Source organism: Papaver somniferum, chromosome 5 (genome assembly GCF_003573695.1).
Source record: "Papaver somniferum cultivar HN1 chromosome 5, ASM357369v1, whole genome shotgun sequence".
NCBI classification, from domain to species: Eukaryota; Viridiplantae; Streptophyta; class Magnoliopsida; order Ranunculales; family Papaveraceae; genus Papaver; species Papaver somniferum.
The window spans coordinates 7,051,915-7,065,839 of NC_039362.1; the positions used below are offsets into that span (position 1 = coordinate 7,051,915).

At 38.5% G+C, this 13,925-nt stretch overlaps 2 protein-coding genes across 2 annotated transcripts; both read left to right on the forward strand.

Moving 5' to 3' along the window:
- Positions 1 to 5,655: 5,655 nt before the first annotated feature.
- LOC113280948 (erlin-2-B-like) lies at positions 5,656 to 9,629 on the forward strand. Its single transcript, XM_026529559.1, has 9 exons — positions 5,656 to 5,901; positions 6,735 to 6,858; positions 6,957 to 7,024; positions 7,476 to 7,535; positions 7,661 to 7,819; positions 8,021 to 8,167; positions 8,761 to 8,975; positions 9,104 to 9,212; positions 9,328 to 9,629. The coding sequence occupies exons 1-9, from the start codon at positions 5,785 to 5,787 to the stop codon at positions 9,406 to 9,408; spliced, it is 1,080 nt and encodes a 359-aa protein (XP_026385344.1). The 5' UTR covers positions 5,656 to 5,784; the 3' UTR covers positions 9,409 to 9,629.
- A 267-nt stretch (positions 9,630 to 9,896) lies between these two features.
- LOC113278702 (erlin-2-A-like) lies at positions 9,897 to 11,280 on the forward strand. Its single transcript, XM_026527469.1, is given in 4 exon segments — positions 9,897 to 10,240; positions 10,553 to 10,676; positions 10,761 to 10,919; positions 10,979 to 11,280. Coding segments are annotated over 4 exon segments (702 nt in total). The 5' UTR covers positions 9,897 to 10,123.
- The last annotated feature ends 2,645 nt before the right edge of the window (positions 11,281 to 13,925 follow it).

Below are 13,925 nucleotides of genomic sequence, written 5' to 3' on the forward strand. Positions count from 1 at the left end.
TTGTGGCAGTGTGTGAAACAAGTAAAGATTGTGATGTTAAGACACCACAGTGAGCAGTGAAGGTAAAACAAGTGAGCAGTGAAGGTAAAACAAGTGAAAGAAAACAAGAAAACAAAGCTAAACAGTTGAAGATGGAATTGTGGATGACAGGGAAGGTTGATGGCAAACTAGGGTTTAGATTCCACCTCTTAACCTAGACTAAGTCGGATATTCCAATTGCAACTAAATTATCCTCCCAAAGTACTAGCTATCTGATTAGAGCATAACTAGTCTAAGGTTTGGACCATAATCAATTAACATGGGCTGCTGCACTTTCAATCACAGGGGTATCCTAACTACAATGTATGCCTGACATACAATGTGAGAGCAAAGTGATGAGAGGCCAGAATTGTAGTCTCCTACACAGTGGAATTAAGGTTTCATCTTCACCCTAGTGGTGAATTAGAACATGAACAGAAATTGAAATTGAACTTGAAATTAACCCAATTAGGGGGTATCTCGGATGACCCAAGAACCCCTTTTACATCTCATACACATCCCCTTTTATAGTTTTACAAATCCCTAAAATTTCTACAAACCCTAATTTTGAAAACCCTAAATTGATTTTGGGGAAAATCAAATTTGACATACCAATTGGATGATTTCGACCCAACCCATGCTTTGTACTGGCTTTACGCTGCTCGAAATCCCCTATTCTTCGTCTTCTTTGCACTGCAAACCCTATCTTGGAGCGAAACCCTAAGCCTGCCTCTCTTAATCTTAGCACCTATGTGAGAAGAAGCTATGAGGGAGAGAGATAGACTAGGGGGTTCGATAGGTCTCTTGGTCGGCTGGTTGTGGAGGTGGTGATGGAAGAGATGGTGGTGGCAGTGGAGTTGCAGGCGGTGGCAGGACATGGTGTCTCTGCAAATGTCGGGGGAAGAAGAGAAATTTGGGGGAAATGAGTTTTGGGGAAGAAGAAGGTGGGTGTTTGTTTGGGTCGATGGGTTTGATGGCTAAGGTGTTGAGCGGGATCATCTGAAGTTGATGCGCAGCGAGGAGATCCGTCGGATGTGAAGATGGTAGGTGGATCTAACGGTGGTATGAGAGATGAATCACTTCGACCGTTGGATTGTGAAATACAACAAAGTTAACGACGAAGATTGAGGTTAGGTGCTGTAGTGTTAAGCGGAAGTATCGAGATTTGATGAGCAGGCAAAGAAGCGACCGTAGGATCTAAATGTGATCTAATCTGAAGGCTTAGAATTTAGGTGCTATGGTGTGTGATAGGAGCTTCAGATTTTGATGCGCGATGAAGGAGCGACCATCGGATGATGAGATGGATCCAATCCGACGGCTGAAGATGGAGGCGGTTTTGGTTACAGAAAATGGGTTTGGGTAAGGGTTTTGGGCCTTGGGTATGCCAAGCCCATATCTTCTTTAAGAACAATTCTTCCTTCTTGAGCCCATTTCTACCCTTTTGGTCTTGTGCACAACATTCTTCGCGGCTTCCTTGTGTAATTCCTCCCGGCTTTTCACTACTTTTCTGCTCTTTTCCGCTCTGCTATTTATCCAAACTTTATTTATTACCTAAAAATGCAAAATTAAGTAAGAAAAAATATTTATTCTTGAAAACAATGAAAATACAGAATATGGGATAAAATGTAGAATTAATGCGCAAAAGATGAGTTAAATGCCAACAAAAAGGGATAAATATATACAATATTTGGCACTCATCACCTGAGTTACTGCTAAGAAGATACAAGCAGGAAAGCTGAACTGAAGATAAATTTGCAGGCAGTGGTGGTGTTGCAGGTGATAATGCAAGTGCAATTGCAGTTAGGATCCAGAAGAGAAGTACAAGGAGATGGTGTGCTGATATTGGAGTGTTGAGTTCTATTGAGTTTAAAGCAGAGAATGTCAACAGTTGGTGGTATGGGTACAAGCTGCAGAGAAGGTTGATGCTGCCGCATACTTGGAAATGAGTTGTTACTGATATGATGAAGCTAAGTAAAGAAGGGAAAGTGCTGGAATGGAATATGAAGCTGCAGATGGCCGAGATTGAAATCGATGGTGTTGCTGGTGAGCTGAAGTTGAACCTGCAGTGAAGTATAATGGAGATTCTTAGATGTATGTTAGGACATGATTTTGCAGAGAAAGAGCTGCTACTGGTAGGAATTTCGAAACTGGCGGTGCTGTTGTTTTCGAAACTGCAGGTAATGGATTGTGCGAGAGTGCAGGAAGAAATGGAATGATGGGAGTTGAGCTGCAATTTACTAGCTGATGACGGGCAGTGAAGGGTTGCATCTGAACTGAAGCGCATGGAGTGATATTGTTGTGAGATGAATTAACAGTGGGTTTGCAATATGTGCATTTATCAAAGAGTAGCTTGAGCAAGTCAGCTGGAAACTTCTTATGGGCTACTACAGGGAAAGCACATGAGGAAGATTGAATGGAGTTATGGAGTTGGTACTGACAGGAAAGAAGATTATAGAAAAGTGAACTGAACTAGATGAATGTTAGGATTTGAATGCTGTGAATGTATGCAGAGAAGGAGATGAAAATAGGTCGGAATAAGGCCTGGAAATCACCCAGAAACAGCCAGAACTCGCCAAAATCAGAGTCAGGCGAGTTGACTCACTGATTCAGTAGTTTACTCAGATGGACTTGAGCCTCACTTGTGGGCTCTTTCAAGGACTGATTTTTGGCAGAAGGGTGCGACCAGATTTGGGAAATTGAGAAACATATAAAAAGAGAGGGTTTCCATCTTTTAGAGGGGCTTTTTTATGATCTTATCTTCTTCTCTACTTTTATCCTAGGGTTTTGAAGATGATAGTCTTATTTCTTCTTCTTGTTTATGAACTCCATGGATATGATTAGATAACTCTATTTTGGTTAAGGAATAAGTTGGAGTTCCAATCATGATATTTATGCAATGAATTAGTTTTGTCTCCATATTTTGTTGATTATGATTCACTTTTAATATTGTTATATGATTTGAATGCATGTTTAGTCGAGTCGCGAATCGATTGAATTAGTTTTCATCTCTATTTCTAGATTAGGGTTATTATACGCAAAAGTGATAATTCCTGATTGCAAGTAGCATTATTGTGAGTATTGCTTGTAGTGATACATCCTAGTAGTCACAAGTGGATCATAACCTTTGTTAAAACGGATTAGTGCTTTTACACGTTCGTTTGCATTGATTAGTCTTATTTCATAGAACTTAGTGCTCTTACGGAGTTAAACTTAATTGTGTTTTTACACTTTTAAGTTGCTTTTTAGGAAGAATTCACATTCACATCTTTTAATGTGTTTGTTGATGACAAGAGGAATTTAGCGGGATATTCTTGCGATCAAGGTATCCTAGGAATTTTAATAAATTGAGATTAAATATAAATTTTAGTTATTGGTGCAAATTCATGTTTGTGAATGAAAACTAATCCTTGACCAATATCTTCATCTTATTGATTTGCTTGTTTATTTCATTATTTGCTTTTAGTTTATTTTCCTTTACATAAAAATAATAAATCCCTCTTGTTTATATAGGAAACCGAAACAACTTGACAACCTAGATCCTCTCTGTGGGAACGATCCTTTCTTACCCTTGCTATATTATTTATTTTGAGTTGTGAGAAAGTAATTTATTTTTGACGCCTACGACAGCGATCAGGTAGTCCCTGAAGGACTCATATTGCATCTTGTTATGACTAGTGATTGTAATGAATTCCTGAAGGATTCGAATTTCCGACTCAGGAAGCCACTTAACTTTGTGAACTACGTCAGGCTTGAGATTAAGTCATTATCACAATATAGGATAAATTCATGAACAATTCTTGTATGTGTTTTATGTTCTTGGTATAAGGTTAAAATCCATATATATATTTTAATATCATCTTTGGCTTCTTGAAAAGTCATTGATAGCGCTAAAATCCACGCTTGAATTAAAGTATGAGATCTCGTCGGACTAAAGTTCGAGAATGTGCTAGCATATAGACTAGAGTACCAAATTTTTGATACTTATGATACCTATTGTGCTACTAAAATTAACAACCCTACTTTGTGATTCCCAAAAGAGGGAAGTGATCGATCTATTTGATACGTACGTTAAATTTATGGTCCATAAGTACCATATACAAATGTAATGCATGCATTATTCTGTTGTTGTTCTAACTTTTGTTTTGTAGGTTACACTTTTATAGGCCAAAATTGATTCTACGGTAAAAATGAGTTTATAAAAGACCTTTCATTGTTAGCCTGAAGTTAAAACGCCAAACTGAATTTGGTGTGCAACAAATGGAGGATCTAAATGCGAGGTGTACATTGTTAGTAGTACACCTGGCGCAAGACCTGCAGTCAATCCTTCATAAACTGCAAATGGTAAAGCAGTTTTCTGAAGGCTGGATAATATTTGTACCCCTAACCGCTTTAAGAAGTCATACTTCAGGGGGAGTAAACTCGTATAATCTTTGGTTGGGCTTAAACACGTTGTACTCTTTTTCCTTCACCAAGGTTTTGTCCCGATAGGTTTTCTTTGTCAAGGTTTTAAAGAGGCAGCATATGCGTGTCCAACACCATCATCCGGCGACGTTCATTGTACCTTTTCCTTTGGCCAGGTTTTGTCCCACGTGGTTTTTCTGACGAGGTTTTTAACGAGGCAACATTTACATCGACGTCGATATTATTATGAGTTTTTTGGCGTTCAGATTTTGTCCCAAGTGGTTTTCCTGGCACGAGCGTTTAGGTTTTTTCTCAAATGGTTTTCCTAGCGCAATTATAATGGAGGAAGTATTTCATGGCCGTAACCAACCTCACCTAAGCTCAGGTTTTTCCCAACCGGTTTTCTGACACGGCTTTGATGAAAGAGAAAATTTGTGGCGGCGGCCAACCTCATTCTGAGAACATGCTGTTGCTAAGTGGTTTTCCTGATGCAGTTTCAAATGGGGAGAAAATTCGAGATGAAAAGCTACCAGTGTTATACTCCTTTCTTTCGTCCAGTTTTTGGTCAAACCGGATTTTCTGACAAGATTTTAACAAGACAATATCGTAGTAGTTGGTGTCATCCAAGGAGGAGTGTTGTAAATAATATATATGGTCATTGTGGATTTCCACCCCACATACATACATCACCTTTCCACTTCTTCTTATCTTGTAATCCCACTATTAGTGTATGTTTAATGGCTAGTAATGGTTGCATGTCATTACTCGCACTCAATGCCACCTTTATTTCTCCTTTTTTTGTTAGCTTATAAATAGAGGGATTTTTTCTTTGTACGACTACTAATAAGAAAATCTTTTCTTCTCTTCATATTTATTTTGTGTAATTGTTTATCAATTCATTTAGTTTATAACATTTTAGTAAAAGTTTATTATTAAGTCTTTGATAGAAAATAAAACAATCCCAAACGGGGCTTTAAGTTCAGTTTGGCTTGGTTCGGTCTCAACTCTCCGGGTCTGCAACGGTTTATGAAAACTGCGGCATAGAGAACATTTTATGGGCCAATATCAGAGTCCATATTCCGGTCCAATCCGATGTGGCAATCAGCCATTGGTTGTACTCGGTCATTCTACTTTGCTAGGGCTGCTGAGTCAGCCGTCCGAAAACCCAATTAAGAAACGACACGTAGCGCACGGCTTCATCAAATCTCTTCTCCGATTAATTAAAGCAACTACTAATTTCCCCCAGTCTCAGTAAAAAATAGGAGTTGAAAGTAGAGAGAAGAGGCAAGGAAGAAGAAGAAGAAGAAACACAAATTGAAATTTCTCAGTGATCAGTCGAGTTGATTGACACTTTGTTTGGAAGACATGGATTCTCAGAGACCAGGAGGAGCACCTCGACCTCCTCAAGGCGGTGGTGCCGATCCTGGAGATGCATCTTTCATTCTCACTGTTCTAATTGCTCTCGTCGCAATCGCTGCTCTGGTATGTGTTTTATCTTTCACTCACTCTATTTTTATGTTGGAACAGTTTCTTATGTTTCGATTCTCAAGTTTATTTGTTTGATTTCGATTTTTATGATTTTATTCCCTCAATGATGATGATGATTCTTTTTGTAGATGATGTTTGTATTTCTGTAGGTTTTGAGTAGATTAGGTTTTCGATCGAAACTGTTTTTCACTTCTTTGACTTCCGATGAGCCTTAGTTTTAAAATGGAAACACTCGGATTAGGTATATTAGGGTTTTTTGTTTGTTTGTGATTTGAGTATGTAGATGTATGATCAAGAGCAAGATGGATGAGTACTCTTGGTAAAATAGTCTTCGATCTAAGTCATAGTATGTACTAATCTGTGTGTTGGACTCATCAAGTGAGTATGATTAGGTTCAATGTTAATACTGGGATTTAAAGTGAAGGATTATGGAGAGGATGCTATTAGCCAACATGTAGCAGTTATCTTAAAAGGAAATTTATCCTTTATTTGTCAGTAGTTTACGTGAGCTTTAAAAAGGCTGTTATTGCGTCATTTCAGTTATGAAGTATGTGTGAAGGGCAAGGAAAATGAATCATAATATGAGGTCAATGAATGCTTAGGTGGTTAGGCAGTGACTAATGAATCTTGCTCACAATTCTAAGTTTAAGTCTAAGTTCATATGATTGTGCCTATTTATATTTCGTACTTGGGTTGTTCTCTTACATCTATGCCTAGCAGCAACACTGTAAGCTAATGTTATTGCAGCTATGTTGGCATACTTTAGTGAAGTACATGTCATCTTGTATCATTTTGTGTTTTAACAAAGTGCAATTTGTGTTTGACAGATATTGATTCCAGCATCATTGTCAGCATCAAACAGCACTTTCTCCATTTTACATCAAGTCCCGGAAGGTCATGTTGGTGTGTACTGGAGAGGGGGTGCCCTTCTCAAAACAATTACAGATCCAGGTATGGGTTCTTGTACAATATTGTTTACCACTTGCAATGGGTACACTGTGGTTGCAAGAATATTAATTTGCTCGCATGAACTTGTTTGAGTTCTCCAGGTTTTCATGTTAAGATGCCATTGATAACTCAGTTTGAGCCCATCCAGGTGACGCTGCAGACAGATCAGGTGAATGTCCTCTGAGCTTTAAAACTTGCAATGATGAAATTGGATAATCAGAATCATGCCTAATCATCTTGTTTAGTAAAACTGACTGCAAGAAACTTTGAATCCTGGATGTTTAGACGTTTTGCCACTTGAGTTGAGTGATATAAGTTATGGAGGTGTATTGGTCAGATAAGTGACTTGACTTGTGTCACCATTATAGTTTATCTATTGTTGGGTTGAGGTTAGCGGGTGGGATACTTTTCATATCCTTCACTGATCCGCCAATCTTAATTACCAGCAGCTCAATGTGTTCCAAGTGGGCAAATACCTAGCCAGCATATTTTGCACTTCGGTGATTTAATTTGAATTATATGTCTCTGGCCAAGATCTAATTATAAATGAAGTCTAAGAATGGAATTAAATAATAGTATTTCTATTTGTTTCCTAAAAGATTTTTTTCCCTATTCTGCAGGTCAAGGATATACCCTGTGGTACAAAAGGTGGTGTGATGATCCACTTTGAAAAGATCGAGGTAAACCATTGAACATTGATTGTTTTTCTGTCTCCGCCAATCCGTTGAAGCTTTTAGTGTTAGCTGTTATTTCTGGCCTTTCTTGAATTTGAGGTTTCACTTATGTTTCCTTGTTTCCTCTGTAGGTTGTCAATCGTCTCCGTAAGGACTATGTGTACGAGACTCTGCTCAACTACGGGGTACAGTACGACAAAACATGGATTTATGACAAGATACACCACGAGATCAATCAGTTCTGCAGTGCCCAATCCCTTCAGCAAGTTTACATTGACAAGTTTGATCAGGCAAGTAGATATATTAAACTACGCTCTTGTTACCACTCATTATGCAGAGTAGTTGCTTGACTTTCAACCCCTTGATAGCATGATCAAATATAGTGGATTGAGGGAACTGTATAGTTGCTAAGACATCATATTATATGTTCTCTTTTCTATTATCTCCCGTGAACCGAGTAAAACAATATATCTGACAGTGGAGTTTTTCAGATTGATGAAAGAATGAAAGAAGCTCTGCAGGGTGACTGCACACAGTATGCCCCAGGCATTGAAATTCTAAGTGTGCGTGTCACTAAACCCACTATCCCACAGTCTATAAGGCGCAACTTTGAGCAAATGGAGGAGGAGCACACTAAGGTAATTTTTTGCTGTCCTTAAATATAGTGGCGAAGTGAAAGAATATGTAGTAAGCTCCCCCCCCCCCCCCCCCCCCCCCCCCCCCCCCCCCACCACCACCACCACCACCACACCCCACACCCCACCCACCACCACTTGTCATACCCTGCGAATCCACATATTAGGAAAACTTCCTGTAGAAATCTTAAATTCTTAAAAGTCTTAGCCAGTTGCTTTTGCATGATATCATTGATTATAAGTAGCTTTACATCAAAGTACTCTAAGCAATTAACTTTTTCAGCACTTGAGCAAGTCATTCCTGGTGTGTTTGTCTGTTTCTCTTAGTTAATAATAGGGTGTTTCTTCTTTGATTGAAAGAACTCATATGCAGACATTTTTTTGTCATAAACATTACATGTTTTTCTCTTAAAAGTGAGATGGGAACTAAAAAGTATCAGTTTGAGTTTACCTGCATTAATACTACCTTGTTCGCACAAGGCAAGGCTAAAACATTAATAAATCTTTAATGTTTAGCTACTAAAGGTAAAGCTTGCAGAAGGCCATGCTCAAAGCCTTGCTGATTTTTTCTAACAGTTAACCAGTGTTCTTTTTAGGTCTTAATTGCTGTTGAAAAACAAAAGGTAGCTGAAAAAGAAGCCGAGACACAGAAAAAGATCGCCTTAGCAGACGCTGAGAAGAATTCGCAGGTTAGCAAGATCCGCATGGAACAGATGTTGACTGAGAAAACTAGTGCCATGAAGCAAGAGGAGATTGACAATCATATGTACTTGGCCCGTGAGAAAAGCTTAGCTGATGCTGACTACTATAAGTAACTTTCTAATCTTCAGACTGTTCAATTTGGTTCTACCACTCCATAAAAATCCAGGTGTATGCATATCTACTAGATCTAATGGCTGATCTGCATTTGCTTCTCTTGTTTTTTTTTTCCTTCTCCAGAGTGATTAAAGAAGCCGAAGCAAACAAATTGAAGCTGACACCCGAGTTCCTTGAACTCAAGTTTATTCAAGCCATTGCCAACAATTCTAAGATCTTTTTCGGAGACAAGGTCTGATAAATTACTTCTTATATTTGCCTTTTTCTGCATTATATCTTCTTTTGTCATTAGTTCCATTACTTCTCATATAGCCAATCAAAGTAACAAATAATAATTGTTGTTGCAGGTACCCAATATGATATTGGATCAAAGACTTCTGGGGAACTTCTTAAACAACGCTGGGAATAGACAGATGGCAGACATCTAGGTTGTTTTCTAGATTGTTATAGGAAAGCTGAATGGTACAGGGGAAAGAATTTCAGGGAGAAATGGATATTTTTGAGATGTGTATAAGCCAAGATATTTACTCTTTTTTAATCTTTAACCAAACCCAACTAATCATTTTAGCAGTTTGCATGTGCTGTAAAAGTTTCAAAATTTCTGTCAAAACGATCTAATCAATTTGGGTTATGAAGTTCACTTTGGAAATTCTTGCCACTTGATCTCTTTTCCACTGCTATCAAGCTCTTTTGCTCCTTGACAGGTACTAGATTTAATTGCAGGTTTGATTTTCTGGGTTTTTAGCCATCTCTACCTGTTTGATAACGAGTGAGATTTTTTATGCTAAAAAATTGATACTGATTCTGAATGCGAATTGACATTTTAAGTGTAAAACACCAAAGCCCTTGACGTTTTTGACAAAATGCTTAAGTTATTTACCCAGCAGGTTGCTTAAAACAAGCAGCCTCGATTGTTGTTGGTTCCAGTTACGGCCCAATCCTAGGTCGCATTCAGCCATTGGTTAAGGGATCTTTGTTGTGTCCACAACACAAAATATATAACACACCAATTTTACTTAGTCCCCTAGAAATTCCTTTAAAAATACCGAGCGAAAAACAAAAAGAGAAACACAAATTTTCCACAGAATTGAAATTTCTCTGGTCAGCCAAGTAACGGGAGTTGATTGATATTGTTTGGAAGACATGGATTCTCAGAGACCAGGAGGAGCACCTCGACCTCCTCCTCCTCAAGGCGGCGATGCTGGAGATACATCTTTCATTCTCACTGTTCTAATTGCTTTCGTCACAATTGCTGCTCTGGTTTTTACTCTTTAACTCACTCTAAAATTATCAGTAGCTTTACATTATACCATGTTTTTGCACACAATTCAAATATTGAATCTTAAGTTACATGTCCGTGCCTGTTTATATTTGTTACTTCAGTTGGGTTGTTTTGTTACATCTATGTCTAGCAAGCAACAACACTTTGTAAGCCTATGATATTGCGGCTATGTAAATTATGTTGGCATACATGACTAGGCTTCATGACCCTTGTTAGTTCTTACCTTTAGTGAAGTACGTGCGATTTTGTGCCGTTTTGTGTTTTAACCAAGTGCAATTTGTGTTACACAGATATTGATTCCAGCATCATTGTCAGCATCAAACAGCACTTTCTCCATCTTACATCAGGTCCCCGAAGGTCATGTTGGGGTATACTGGAGAGGGGGTGCCCTTCTCAAAACAATTACGGATCCAGGTAGGGGTTCTTGTACAATAATTGTTTGCTACTTTCACTGCCTACACTGTGGTTGCAAGAATATTAATTTGCTCGTTTCAGCAGGTTTTCACTTGAAGATGCCCTTTATAACTCAATATGAGCCCATCCAGGTGACCCTTCAGACAGATCAGGTGAAGGATATTCCATGTGGTACAAAGGGTGGTGTTATGATATACTTTGAAAAGATCGAGGTATTTATAGAACATCCATTGTTATTAATTTGTCTCCGCGAATCTGTTGAAGCTAATGGAGGAGGAGCACTCCAAGGTAAAAATCATGAGCAAAGAGTCTTGCATTCTTAATCGTTTTAGTATATGATGTCTTTGAGCATTTTATTTAACAACTTGGCGGTTTTTTTGTTTAGGTGTTAATTGCTGTTGAGCAACAAGCGGTAGCTGAAAAAGAAACCGAGACGCAGAGAAAGATCGCTTTAGCGGATGCCGAGAAGCGTTCGCAGGTTAGCAAGATTCACATGGAACAGATGCTGAGTGAGAAAGCTAGTGCCCAGAGGCAAGAGGAAATTGATAATCAGATGTACTTGGCCCGTGAGAAAAGCTTGGCAGATGCCGACTACTATAAGTAAATTCCTGTTCTTCTGCCTGTTCAATTTGGTTCTAGCTAGTATTCCCCAAATATCGCAAACTGTCACATGAGAACCAGCGCCCCATTCGTCCAGGGCTGGACAGCTCGCCACGTGGCAAGACTGATGTCATCTTCTGGTCTCCGCGGCAACAGATATACGACAGGCCGTTAATCCATAGCCCAAGTCCAACTGGGCCCCCATTCACTGTCAATTGGTACTTGGGGTCCGCCAAAAGGAGCCTAAAAACTATCTTATCAAGCCGTTATTCATCGACGTGGGACTAGCATTGTGCTCATGAATGTTTCAAAACTTAAGCCTTCGTGTGGAGAGATAGTAAGAAAAGGAAATTGTTAGGAATAACAGATTAAGCTCTACAACAGAGTCATGTGGCGAGAGTCAGAAGACCGAGTAACAAGGAAGAATTCTAAGGCTAGGTTTACGCCAAGTTAAATCAGAGTCTTGAGTTTGTTAAAGTCTTTGTTTTGATAGAGTCTGTAACAATAATGTAACTGCATTGCAGTATCTTTCCAGTATAAATATCTCTGAGATCTTCACACAAAATCTGTGGAAGATATTCAACAAAATATGATGTTCTAAGTTGGTATCAAGAGGGTTCGATCCCTTCGCTTTTCCGCTGTAACAATCACCACCATCACAACCACTTTTATATCAGCATCCAAAAAAAAATACCCTTTTTCAAAACCAGTTAAACAACATTATCGCTACCATTCTCATTTGAATCTGTTAATCAACACAGAACACTACCATTACCAATTATATTTGTTAACGAACACAGATCAATACCAATATGTCTGTTAACCAAAACAGACCAACACTACCAATTGAAGAGATATTTCGACTTTCTCACACAACCATTTGAAGAGGTATTTTGATTATCTCATACTATGGATTTGTAGAGAAACACCAATTTTCCCATACAACTGTTCAAAAGACCAGCTATCTTCACCACCAGCTCCAGTACAACAGTTTGAGGGGCAGTTACAAGTTCGTTTCATGTTTAAAAAAAAAACCCAGCTTCATGTCAGATTTATAAACTCAAGGGATCAATTGGAGGACATCTTTACTAAGGGTCTTCCAGCAGCAAGATTTCAGATTATACGTAGCAAGTTGCACCTTCGCCAGCTCCAGTACAACTTGAGGGGGGATGTTAGGAATAACAGATTAAGCTCTACAACAGAGTCATGTGGAGAGAGTCAGAAGACCGAGTAACAAGGAAGAATTCTAGAGCTAGGTTTACGCTAAGTTAAATCAGAGTCTTGAGTTTGTTAAAGTCTTTTTTTCTGATAGAGTCTGTAACAATAGTGTAACTGCATTGCAGTATCTTTCCAGTATAAATATCTCTGAGATCTTCACACAAAATCTGTGGAATATATTTACCAAAATATGATGTTCTAAGTTGGTATCAAGAGGGTTCGATCCCTTCGCTTTTCCGCTGTAACAACCACCACCATCACAACCACTTTTATATCAGCATCCAAAAAAAAATACCCTTTTTCAAAATCAGTTAAAAAACATTATCACTGCCATTCCCATTTGAATCTGTTAATCAACATAGAACACTACCATTACCAATTATATCTGTTAACCAACACAGATCAATACCAATATGTTTGTTAACCAAAACAGACCAACACTACCAATTGAAGAGGTATTTCGACTATCTCACACAACCATTTGAAGAGGTATTTTGACTATCTCATGCTATGGATTTGTAGAGAAACACCAATTTTCTCATACAACTGTTCAAAAGACCAGCTATCTTCACCACCAGCTCCAGTACAACAGTTTGAGAGGCAGTTACAAGTTCGGTTCATGTTTAAAAAAAAAAACAGCTTCATGTCAGATTTATAAACTCAAGGGATCAATTGGAGGACATACTAAGGGTCTTCCAGCAGCAAGATTTCAGATTATACGTAGCAAGTTGCACCTTCGCCAGCTCCAGTACAACTTGAGGGGGGATGTTAGGAATAACAGATTAAGCTCTACAACAGAGTCATGTGGAGAGAGTCAGAAGACCGAGTAACAAGGAAGAATTCTAAGGCTAGGTTTACGCTAAGTTAAATCAGAGTCTTGAGTTTGTTAAAGTCTTTGTTTTGGTAGAGTCTGTAACAATAATGTAACTTCATTGCAATATCTTAACAGTATAAATATCTCTGAGATCTTCACACAAAATCTGTGGAAAATATTCACCAAAATATGATGTTCTAAGTTGGTATCAGGAGGGTTCGATCCCTTCAGTTTTCCGCTGTAACAATCACCACCATCACAACCACTTTTATATCAGCATCCAAAACAAAACAAAACAAACCCTTTTTCAAAATCAGTTAAACAACATTATCACTACCATTCCCATTTGAATCTGTTAATCAACACAGAACACTACCATTACCAATTATATCTGTTAACCAACACAGATCAATACCAATATGTTTGTTAACCAAAAAAGACCAACACTACCAATTGAAGAGGTATTTCGACTATCTCACACAACCATTTGAAGAGGTATTTTGACTATCTCATACTATGGATTTGTAGAGAAACACCAATTTTCTCATACAACTGTTCAAAAGACTAGCTATCTTCACCACCAGCTCCAGTACAACAGTTTGAGAGGCAGTTACAAG

Bases quoted from the DNA above. Each gene is read 5' to 3' on its own strand.
- LOC113280948 (XM_026529559.1), top strand. From the start codon at position 5,785: ATGGATTCTCAGAGACCAGGAGGAGCACCTCGACCTCCTCAAGGCGGT. The intron at 5,902-6,734 runs GTATGTGTTTTA...TGTGTTTGACAG, and splicing joins TCGTCGCAATCGCTGCTCTG to ATATTGATTCCAGCATCATT. The intron at 7,025-7,475 runs GTGAATGTCCTC...CCTATTCTGCAG, and splicing joins TGACGCTGCAGACAGATCAG to GTCAAGGATATACCCTGTGG.